Genomic DNA, 12224 nt, shown 5'->3' with positions numbered 1-12224 from the left:
TAAACTAGAATTGCCAGCATCGACGCCCTTACTGCCGAGGTCTCTGCAGATTAAAATTTGGATTCACAACTGTAGTTAGTATTTGAGTAGATCCAGTATCGTAAACTTATTTGAAATATTTGTGTTATTACAAGTCTTGTTATATTTCGTATTCTAATGTGATTCTCTAGGATATAGTTGTTATATTTTCCAGATTAGGGTTCTTTGGATTTTGTTTGGGTTTTATTCTTACTTTGGGGAAGAGTGAGATCTCCAAATCCTGGCTCTGATTGGGTTTTCCCGGTCAGAGTGGTTTGATTTTGACGTAGTTTTACGCTTTGTTACTAGTAATGTAGTAGCTTCATGATTTGGTGTTCATTGCTGCTGTTTTCTTGTTAAAATGCTCTACGGTAATTTCAATTTTCTTCATTTGTTTAGAATGCTTGTATATTTTGTTGTTCATTGGGTTATTGGTTGAGTTTTAATTATTGGAATTCTCCACCTCATTTTATATTCCTAATTTTCAGACCGGTAGGTCTTAAAACTAGGGCTAGAAAGGATAATGTTAGTGAGACCGAATTCAGAAGCTAAATTTGCAAATCAAATGATGTGTTGCCAATATGAAATAATAAGCACGTTAATCAATTCAAACATTACATCCACATTATTTGGATTATAAAATTTGATTTACAAATTTGGTCTTTCTAGCATTATCCGGTTAGAAAATTCCAATAATTGAATAATTTAAATTTTTAAGAACAAAATTTGGTCAGAAACATGCTGATCCACCTAGAGGACGGATTCATTACCTTCTCCAAAACTTTTTATTCACCGCTATTTTCCTAAAAGAAAAAGCAATTTTGATAGTAATTCGAATTTGGAACTGTTATTGACGTTCCAAAAATCTTATTCTATACTCCTCACAAGTGTATTTTTCTTTCTTAATATAGAAAATTTGGAGTGTAAAAACAATTATGAATACAAATGTTTCTTCAAGCCATTAACAAAACCAAGAATCCAAGATACAAAGGCGACAAATATTTCGGGGCAAGTCGTCCTTGATTCCCTCAAGTTCCTTCTCTTCTCTGGGTTTTGATCTCTTCCGTCCTCTGATACAAAACTTCCTGAAACTCCCAATTACAAGCAAATGTCTGCAAAATTTATACCCGAGTATTGAGGAAGCTTAGACTGCAACTGGTTCACTGACTGGGCTAGGAACATGAGCTACCTGCCCGACGATAATGTAAAAAGATATCTGGGTAAAAACACATCAGGAAAAAGAACTAGCATCGATGAAGCGTGGATTAAGAAATTAACGTCAGCAGCTCACCTTTGCGGACTTGAATAATTCGTCTAGGACTTCGGACAAAGTAGGATGTGCATGGACTGCAAACTTGATATCCTGCAAGATCAAATGGACGGTAATATAAGTAAACTGAAAGTTAGGAGTGGTAGATTATAGGGGGCACATCAGAAGTTGCAGTGCAGGGGCATGCCAACACAGTAGCTTTAAATAGGTACTTACTTGAATGCGTGTCCCCAATGCTATCGCATTTGATGCCTCGTGAATAAGGTCTGCGGCGTGTAGCCCAAAAATATGAACTCCAAGAATCTCTCCGTTATCTGGTCTGTATATCAACTGCATAAAAACAAAGCAGAAAGGGGATCGTAAATATCCACGGTACATATCAGCCATAAAGAACAATTCATTGACAACACCAGTACTCGGTACTAATTTTCTGTGTAGTCGAAAGATAAATTTGGAAAAAAGAAAGCACCTTAGCGAGTCCCTCTCCTTCATTTTCTGCCAAGGCCTTTGTGTTGGCCTTGAAACTGGTCTTGGCAATACTTACTTCAAATCCCTCCTTTTCAGCTTTCTCTCTTGCTTGAGGCTGAAAATGGTAATTATTTAGTTAAACTTCCAATATTTATGAAAGCTAAAATATCTCTAATTAACACTGTCAAAAGAAACAGAATGTGAAATAAAAAATGATAAATAAAAGTGTAACCTTTGTGATAGATGTTGAAAACAAAAATATGGCAATTAGCAAATTACTCACCTCTGTCAGTCCAACCATACTGATTTCTGGATGTGTGAAACATGCTGCTGGAATGCTCAAATGATTGAGCACGTGGTCTCTTCCTGTGACTTGTTCAACCACTAAAAAAAGGTGTTGACGATAGTTAAGTTTTTGTGCGTGAGAGAGAGCGACAGGGAGATTCAAATGAAATTAGTTAGGTGCACTAACCTGAAATTCCTTGTGCACTGGCTGCATGAGCAAGCATCATCTTGCCATTAGCATCACCAATGCAAAATAGGTGAGGAACCTGATATTCAAAATTCACATCAGAAACAATCGATAATGTTGATGCTAGGGTTCATGATCACAAGAAAATTTGCAACATACCAATTTGCCATTTGCATCTATTACTCGCATGCGCTCATCAACAGGAATAAAGCCACGTTGTGTTGCTACATCGACCTGCATAAAAGTAATGTCAGATCCTATTGCTGCTGTTTTGCTGAATAACTATATATACACTCCAAAATTAAATATATGTTAATCGAGATGTCATACATTCTCCAATCCAAGACCTTGTGTGAATGGGGCTCTTCCAGTTGCAATTAGTGCTGCATCTACCTGGGAGAAGATTAAAGTACAACGGTCTATCACAAATTCCTTGGAAAAACCTTTCATACATTTGAACTGTAACAGTTATGCCTATAGTAATTTTAAGGCAAGCACTCAAGCTACTAAGGCATCAATTTGGAAGTCTAAACATATGCCTGACTTCAAACACAGAATCACAGCAGGTTAATCTATAAATTAGCAACTTAACAACATACATATGGGAACAGGTTCCTTCACAAGGGTATTATTCAACTAAAAAAGGATGTGGTTGTGTCTATCAGATTCGTATGACCAAATCCGTTAATGGCAGAAAACTATATCCTTTAGATATGTTACGTCGGTTTAAAAAGATCCAGTCAATTACCTCAAGAGTTTCTTTTGGTTCCTTGGTCTTTGCATCAATTAGTTCAATGGTGACTGGTTTCCCATCCTTTGCGGGTGTGATCTATAAAAAACCAAAGACAGTGAAAAACTGAAGCAACAATCCTGAAAACACTTAACAGAACAATCAGATAAAAACATCCACTTACCTTGGATGCAAATACTCCAGTTTGATAATCAATCTTCCGTGGATTTATTAGAACCCTCTGGGCTAACTTCCCAATCTCAGGATCAAAACCAGGCATAAGCTGATCTAAAGCTTCAATGAAAGTAACCTGCAAAATACTTAAGATTAGTCAAGGCTCCCCTGTGAGACAAGAACTCCAAGGTCGTACCAAAGAAATCTTTTGAAAGATTAAAATATATGAAAAGGTGGCTCATTGAGCTGGTGTACACAAAGAGAAGTCACTAATTGACCCATAGAATTAGCTTCCTTTTATTTTTTATGTCGAAATAATGCAAAAATTCAGAAGATGAAATGTAAATTGAAAGAAAGGAACTACCTCACTCCCAAGTGCAGTATAAACATCACTGAACTCAAGACCTATGTAACCACTTCCAACAATTGCAATCCACTCTGGAACAAACTCCAATTTGAGAGCATGGTCACTTGTAATCACAGTCTTCCCTGCAGGTTACTTATATAGTTAGTCACAAAGATCCCATAGGCTAGTAACCAATGCTCCCAAATCAGTTAACTTTTACGCGTCTTCTAAAACCAAAAAATGATTTGATCAACCATTAGATAGCAAGGAATAGAAGAAACAAATGATTTTTACCATCGACTTCAATGCCCTTAGGAACAAAAGGAACAGAACCAGTGGCAATGATTATATCTTTTGCCGTTACTACTTTGTCAGACGATCCAATTTGCACCTTTTGAGGGCCCTGATATTTTCATGAACAAGAGAACCAATGTCAGGATAACTATCAGGATGCCAGCACTTATATTGTATGAGAGATTTCAAACTTAATCATAGCCATGCTCTAACCAGCTCAACATTGTACCAAAACAAGCTTCATTTAAAAAAAGAAAAAAGAAAACTGGACATGAGACGTTAGTTTGTGTTGCCACCAAATATATTAGAACGTACAACTTACCAGAATTGTACCAACACCTGTCAAAATGTCGACTCCAAGAGAATTCATTGAATTGGTCAGACTATTACGAATTTTTGTTGCAAGATTATTCGCATGATCAGCTACTCCCTGTCTGTCGTATCCAGCAGCTGACACCTACAGTAAGTCACAAGAAAGCAGCACCATAAGAATCAAATGTTTTCACAACTAACCGTAACTGGAAGTAACCAATTTACGATGATAAATTCTTGTATCTACACGTGCATGCAGTTAGGTCGTACCCAGTGCACAAGGCTCCCGCTTTACGCAGGGTCTGGGAGAGGTGAATGTTGGCTAGCCTTACCCCCATTTATAGAGAGGCTGCTCCCAAGTCTCGAACCCGAGACCTACCGCTCATGGGCGAAGGCACTTGCCATCGCACCAAGTGCGACCTCTTACACGTGCATGCAGTTGATGACATAAAACTGTGATTTACCTGCAAACCTAAGGCCTTGAGGTGATGTTCGTTCTGAAGCTCACGCATCCGACCACTAACTGCCAGAAGAGCTTTAGACGGAACACATCCCCTGTTAACACAGGTTCCACCCACCACATCTCCCTCCACTATGGCAGTTTTCAAACCCTGCATTGTTTGCGTTGAGGAAAGCAAATTCAATAAATACCAACTTAAAGATCCATTTGTTAACACACGAAAAACATTCGATATACAAAAATATATCTATATACAGAAACTTATACAAAAATACAGGCACATGAATATTCTAAGTCCAAGCATTGATTTTTCAGGTACTAAACTAAAAAGTTGTAGGCTTTTCTTGCCATAACATCAAATAAACGCAGATACACTTGCCACAAGTACATTTTCGGTACCTTCGATCGAATAATTCAACTTAATGTAGAAGAAGCCAGAAAAAGAAAAAAATCAAAACTTTCCACATAGTATACTCTATTAAGCAAAAAGCACAGATAATTGAAGCTTCTGGAATACTATTTAAGCTAAAATAGCAACCAATCACTGACAATTGAGCTGAATCCAAAGCTCAGAGCCGAAATTTCTCAGCAAAATTCATAAGGAGTGTGTGGAGAGTGTGAGAGTGAGCGTACCTTTTCGACGGCGTGGAGAGCGGCACCGTGGCCACCGACGCCGGCGCCGATGATGAGCAAGTCGTAATCGAACGACTTGGGAGGGCTGCCATTGCCCGAGGACGAGGAGGCCGAGATTGTGGAAGAGCGGGAAGGAGCAGAGAGGCGGACGCGGTGCGAGTCGGAGCGGCCGAGAGGCGAGAATCCCAAGGCCTCGCGGCGAAGGCCGCAGAATCGGAGATTGATAGGCTTGGATGGCGGGAGAGGGAGGGCGGACTGAACGACGTAGCTTGGCCTGGGGACGGCGGGGGAGAGGAGAGAGAGGGAGGCCTGCATTTTGGGAATGTGAGGATTGAGGAGGGAGAGAGAGAGAGAGAGAGAGAGAGAGAGAGGGAGATCTAGAGAGAGAAAGTGAATAGGAGGAAGGAAATGAGAGGGAGTGTGTTATTATGGGACGGGAGGAGACCTCGAGTGGTCCGTTGAGGAGTAAAGAGGTAGAACAAATGGACGGAGATATCAAAGTGCGGCGGATAAACTACTCTTTCTTTCTGCTTATTTTCTTGTTTGTGTTAGTTGGCGCCTTTGCTAAAATGCGCACGGGGCCTACTGAGGCAGAATATGTGGCCTCTTTGCTCGTTTGTCTATCAAATTGAATCCTAGTTTTTTTTTTTTTTCCTTCATTTTTTCTGTTGAACTGGAATTCTCATTAACAAGGCAAAAGCCAGAAATACAATGAAAGCCCACAGGAGAGGCAAGCAAGCAGCAAAATAATAAGAAACTAGAAGCAGAATATGGCCTCTTTGCTCGTTTGCATGTCGCATTTGACTGAATCGAACTCTTAACCTATCATGAACGGCAAAAGTAGTGTTAGAATGGCTTGGGTTGCCCGGTGCAACTTTTTCAAGGAAAAAATAATAATAAAAGAAATGATTTTCTCTCGATTTAGCATAAGTTAATTTACTATACACTAACTTTTTATCAAGACAAAAGTCTTCAGTTATCCACGCACTATAAATAATGAAAAAAAAAGAATACGCTCCTTAACTCTTGGAATTCCTTTATTTCGTCTTTGCCTATTATAATCCTAACTCATTTTCTTGTCTTTCAAAATATGGGATAATTCCGAAGGCTATGCATTTTAGTCATAGTCTTAAGATTGGGGAGCCAAAAGTTCACTACAAAAAAGTTTGAAATAATCATTTCTAGCAATTGAAGGACAAATGTATTTTCATCGTTTAGTAAATTTTCTAAATAAGTTTGAAATTGGGAATGTCTTTTGGGTGCTACTACATGCAAGCAATAAGTAAAGATGATTGAATGTGGATAGGTTCCCCATGCAAGTATGAAACGTGACTTTTCTTAACCAATCCCTCCGTCCCACACTGGCCTCAAAAGGCTAAACTAAAGTGACGTCGTTGGAGTCTCTCTCCTCCATCTCTTATTCTCTGCACCTGTTTTCAGCTGAGTCGAACTGTTTGAAGCATCCACAACTACAAGTCGTTTCTCTGTCTGAGATTGCAACTAGTCTGTGTGAGAGAGGGAGGGAATGGCTACAGGATCGGCATCATCGTCATCTGCGGCGGTGACAGAGCAGAGACGAATACCGGGAGCTCAGTTCGTGGAGGAAGTGCAGACCTATCTCACTCAGGCAGGCCTCGACGTTAATCTGCCCTCTCCTTTCTCCAAGAAAGGTTCTGCCCATTTCGATTCGCTCCTTTTTCCATTAACCATTGTTCTAGTAATTTTAACTTTTTGCTTCAAGGTATAGGTACTGTTAAAATGGATGCTTGTTTACTTGAGCAGTAGAAATTGGTTGAACTGAAGCTTCAAGCTCAGCAGAGGGATCTTCAGTTCAGTTTTGCTCAGAAAATCCCTTTTCTTTAGATCATAGCTTTTTCTTCATTGTTCGGTTGACAACAGACTCAAGTTTTTAACCCATTTATAGTTTTTCGCCGGCACTCATGAAGTTTGATGCTAGCTACTCGGCAATGGCATAGTAACATGTTGGAGTTTGCCGAGCGGAGCCTAATCTGTAGCTATAGGTTGTTGGACTTTGCCAGTAAAAGTATAACCAAGTTTGCGTGGTTAATTTGCCCCATTTCATCACCCTCCCTTGGGGCAAGTTGGTGGTGTGAGAGAAAACGATGGTAGTGATTCTGTCATATTGTTTTTGCCTATACATGGTATGAATTGTTTCACTCATGATGTTGGTTACCTGTAACTTAAGTATCTGACCAATCGAATTGACTCAACTGCTGTATATTTGGTATAAATTTGTACTATTCTCTGACTTTTGGTTGCATATATTTGGTACGGTAGATTTTCTGATTTAAAGTTTCAATGTATATTTCATATATTTTGTGTACAAGAGTGAGTTCGGGTATATATGAGAAGAGAGAGGGAAAATAGATGGAAAGGATGGCTGCTGCAAGTAGCCAACAAGAAAGAAGAAGGCATGTTGCCTACCTAATCTAAACCTTACACAAAGACATTACCTCAATTAGTCTCCTCCCTTAAATCAAGAGAAAGTTGATTTACAATAATACATTTAGACTTACCCTTACCCTTACCCTAGAGATTACATTGAGCCTTACCCTAGAGATTTACCCTAAGGTTCACCCTTGGTAGTAGACTCTAGAGGTTGGGAAAGAACACACTTCAACAACACTCCCCCTCAAGTTGGATCGAGGAGGTTAATCGAGCCAAGCTTGCCCAAAAAATGATGAAATGGAGTAGATGCCAGAGCCTTGGTAAAGAGATCTGCCAGTTGATCATGGCTTCGCGTGAAGATGGTCCGGATGACTTGAGTTTGTACTTGAGCTCTAACAAAATGACAGTCCACTTCAATGTGTTTCGTTCTTTCATGGAACATAGGGTTAGCAACGATGTGCATGGTTGCTTGATTATCGCACATAAGAGACATGGGAATAGTACTAGTAAACCCTAAGTCTAAAAGAAGCCCTTTAAGCCATATAAATTCACATGCAGTGGTTGCTATGACTTGATATTCAGCTTCTGTGCTGGAGCGAGCAATGACATGTTGCTTCTTGCTCTTCCAAGTGACAAGATTTCCACCAACAAACGTGCAATCGCCTGTGGTAGATTTCTTGTCAAGTGCATTTTTTGCCCAATCTGCATCAGTGTAGCCACTGATGGCAGTGGAATTGTTGTTACGCATGATTCCTTGCCTTATCGAACCTTTGAGATAACGCATGACTTTCTTAACCATGTTAAGATGATCAACTGTAGAAGAATGCATAAATTGGATTGCCAAGCTCACTGCATATGTGATATCTGGACATGTGTTGGTGAGATATATAAGTTTGCCCACCAATCGTTGATAGTAACTCACATCATACATGGTTTCTCTATCTGTGTTGAGCCTTAGTTTAGAGTCCACGGAAGTGATGGCAGGTTTGCAATCAAGCATTTTTGCTTCCTATAGAAGATCCAATACATATTTTCGTTGATGTAGAAACAACCCATTTGAAGAGGTTACCATTTCGATGCCTAAAAATACTTCAGCTTCCCTAAGTCTTTGATAGCAAAGGTTTGGCATAATGAGAGTTTTAGTGCCTTAATTTCAGCAGCACTATCTCATGTGATGATGAGATCGTCCTCATAGATGAGCACCACCAATTTCCCTCTGGTGCCAGTTCTTACAAACAATGAGGAATCAACATTACTTCGTAGTAATCCAGCATTCTCTAGAACTGAATTGAGCTTGGTATACCAAGCTCTTGGGGATTGTTTTTGTTTGTACCATACTTAGGGCTTCTGTATTTAGATCTCGTATAAATACTCGGGGGACTCAAATGTAATTATGTAATAAATGAAGGGGCAAATATGTAATAAGTGAGGAGCCCTTATTCTATAAAAGGACTCTTCAATCTCCTCAATGGGAGAGGCCGAGGCCAAGTTTTAGGCCATGGGAAGAGAGCCCACAGAAAATGGGCTAGAGAGTACACTGCCTCTAGCCTTCTTGTATATTCATCATTCAGAGTGAAACAATATCAACATCAGTGTGGACGTAGCCCAAACATTGGGGTGAACCACGATACATTTTGTGTTCTTTACCTTTTTGCAAATTCACGGTCGGATTTACGTTGTTCCAAGACCCCTCCAGTTTTGTGCATCAACATTTGGCGCCTTCTGTGAGAATCGACACGAAAAGCTATGTCGGTTCTCTCTCAATTTTTCACCTCCGCCGTGGATCTGCAAAAACCCACACAGAGACACAGCTACGAAGATAATAGACAAGAAGAAGCTGCAAAGCGCACCAAATTCCCAAATTTCCCCGCCACTGCCCGCAGACACCACCATGACCATAGATCCCAACCACACCACCACTATGATAGCCATCGCAACCAGCAGCACCATGGGCCAGGAAAATGACACCCAGTTCAACCTCGTTGGCTTCTCCAACTTCGTACGGACCAACCCCCGGTCCGAACGCTTCAAAGTCCACCGCTTCCATCACGTCGAGTTTTGGTGCACCGACGCCACCAATGCCACCCTTCGATTCTCCTAGGGACTCGTCATGCCCATTGTAGCTAAGTCAGACCTATCCACCTGCAATCAAACCCACGTTTCCTACCTCATCCGCTCCGGCGACCTCGATCCCCACCTTCGACTACTCCACCTTCCACACCTTCTCCGCCACCCACGGCCTTGGCATCCGCGCCGTCGCTATCCAAGTCGAGGACACCGTCTCCGCCTTCATAGCTAGTGTTGCCCACGACACTAAACCCTCAGCGGCCCCCATCATTGTGGACAACCGTGTCACCATCACCGAAGTCCAACTATACGGTGATGTCATTTTGCGATACGTCAGCTATACGGACCACAACCACCTCACAGAACCGGACCTCCACCTTTGGTTCCTTCCTGGATTCAAATCCCTAACGTCATCGTTCCCAATCAACTTCGGAATCCGCCACTTCGACCACGCCATCAGCAACGTGGAGGATCTCAAATCGGCAGTGTCCTACGTCAAAGGCTTCACTGGATTCCACGAGTTAGCTGAGTTTATTGTCGAGGACATCGGGACGAGCAAGACTGGACTCAACTCTGTTGTCTTGGTGAACAATGAGGAGATAATGTTGTTTCCAATGAATGAGCATGTGTACGAGACGAAGAGGAAGAGCCAGATTCAGACGTACCTGAAGCACAACAAGGGTGCAGAGGTTCATCATTTGGCGCTGGTGAGCGATGACATATTCAGGATGCTAAGGGAAATGCGGAGCCGGAGCGGCGTCGGTGGGTTTCAGTTCATGCCAGCGCCGCCGCTGATGTATTACAGGAATTTGAAGAAGATAGTGGGGGACGTGCTGACGGATGAGCAGATTAAAGAGTGTGAGGAGTTGGGGATTTTGGTGGATAAGGACGATCAGGAGACTCTGCTTCAAATTTTCACTAAGCGTGTTGGAGATAGACATCTTCCTTGATCAGTATGAAGGTCACCAGGTCTGAAGCGGCTCTTTGGTGCTGCAACTTTTCCCGAGACTCTTCATGCCTCATCACTGGCAGCGCTGATCGGACCACCAAGCTCTGGGACGTTCAGACCGGCCTCTGACCCTCCTCCATGAACGACGAGCTCTGCAAAAGAATCTGAAAAGATATGACATTTTTCTTTTGTTTTTGTCAAGTAAGATAAGACTTTCATCATTGCAAACCATCAGACAGCTCAACCACTCCCACAAAAAGAAAAAAGGATGTTTGGAGAAAAGCAGAAAGAAAAGTAGAAAGAAAAGCAGAAAGCAAAAGAGGATAAAAAGAAGCAGACATAATTACGGTGGTGATATCATGCAGAAAAGGGAATTATGGGCGTGACTCATTGAGCAGAGGGTCAGATTTATTTTTGAATGATGCGATTTATTTTTCTTATCTTTCGGAGACATCTGTATAACCTCATTAGAGGGTAATCATAAAAAAAAAAAAAAAAAAAAAAGGCAAGCCCAAAATAATGGGCTGGAATGTTATGTGGAGGGCGAAGGCCCATATGCCCAAAAGAGCCAGACCCTTTATTATCACCAACCAGGTGATCAAAAGTACGTCCAGTACTACAAAAAATTATTCGGCAACCTGTCGCTCTTATCACAAACCAGGTGATCAAAAGTACGCCGAGTACTCCAAAATTATTCGGCAGCCTGCCGCTTTTATCACCAACCAGGTGATCAAAAGTACTCCTAGTACTCCAAAATTATTCGGCAATCTGCCGCTATTATCACTAATCAGGTGATCAAAAGTACGTCCAATATTCCAAAATTATTGGCAGCCTGCTGCTATTATCACCAACTAGGTGATCAAAAGTATGTCCAGTACTCCAAAATTATTCGACAGCCTGCCGCTATTATCACTAACCAGGTGATCAAAAGTACGTCCAGTACTCCAAAATTATACATGAGCATCACTCATGTCAATCATACATAAACATTCATGAGCATCACACATGTCAATCATACATAAACATTCATGAGCATCACGCATGACAACATTCATGAGCATCACTCATGACAACATTCATGAGCATCTCTCATGACAACATTCATGAGCATCACTCATGTCAACATCCATGAGCATCACTCATGTCAATCAACATAAACATTCATGAGCATCACTCATGTCAATCAACTTCAAAAGCTTCATTTACAGAGCTCCAGCTTCGAAAGCTTCATTTACAGAGTTTCAGCTTCAAAGCTTCACTTTAAAAGCTTCAGCTACAAAGCTTCAGTGCATGGTATACAAAGACCGCCTTTGAACAATCGCCACTTCGCCCATACATGGATTAAATTTGAAGTCTCCAACCAACAGCCTCTATTGACTGAAGACTTGGGGGACTATACTATATACCATATATTGGGCTTCCGCAACTGGGCCTCATGAAAAATACTTGGGGGACTTAGCCCATTATTTATGTATTGAGGAGCGAACCCTTATTTTATAAAAGGGACTCCCTCACTTTCATTAGAGAGCATCTATTATTCATGTATCGAGGAGCGAGCCCTTATTCTATAAAAGTGACTCCCTCACTATCATTAGAGAGTATCGCCGCCAGCTGAACAACCG

General features: G+C 41.2%; 1 protein-coding gene and 1 pseudogene across 2 annotated transcripts; one reads left to right on the top strand and one right to left on the bottom strand.

The window, feature by feature from the left end:
• Nucleotides 1–837: 837 nt before the first annotated feature.
• LOC139190601 (dihydrolipoyl dehydrogenase 2, chloroplastic-like) lies at nt 838–5776 on the bottom strand. Of its 2 annotated transcripts, none has more exons than XM_070810975.1 (15): nt 5178–5776; nt 4549–4695; nt 4095–4229; nt 3773–3881; nt 3497–3621; nt 3143–3268; nt 2977–3057; nt 2559–2621; nt 2388–2462; nt 2229–2307; nt 2040–2140; nt 1758–1871; nt 1505–1618; nt 1310–1381; nt 838–1207 (listed from the first exon to the last, which is right to left on the bottom strand). In XM_070810975.1, the coding sequence occupies exons 1-15, from the start codon at nt 5490–5492 to the stop codon at nt 1163–1165; spliced, it is 1701 nt and encodes a 566-aa protein (XP_070667076.1). In that variant the 5' UTR covers nt 5493–5776; the 3' UTR covers nt 838–1162. The 2 variants fall into 2 exon arrangements, with proteins under 2 accessions (XP_070667076.1, XP_070667075.1); XM_070810974.1 differs by having other exon boundaries at nt 838–1234; nt 5178–5723.
• Nucleotides 5777–9534: 3758 nt separating this feature from the next.
• On the top strand, nt 9535–10603 carry LOC103452823 (4-hydroxyphenylpyruvate dioxygenase-like; annotated as a pseudogene).
• The last annotated feature ends 1621 nt before the right edge of the window (nt 10604–12224 follow it).

This window comes from Malus domestica, chromosome 13 (assembly GCF_042453785.1).
Source record: "Malus domestica chromosome 13, GDT2T_hap1".
Lineage (NCBI taxonomy): Eukaryota > Viridiplantae > Streptophyta > Magnoliopsida > Rosales > Rosaceae > Malus > Malus domestica.
This window is presented reverse-complemented; position numbering and strand designations above follow the sequence as displayed.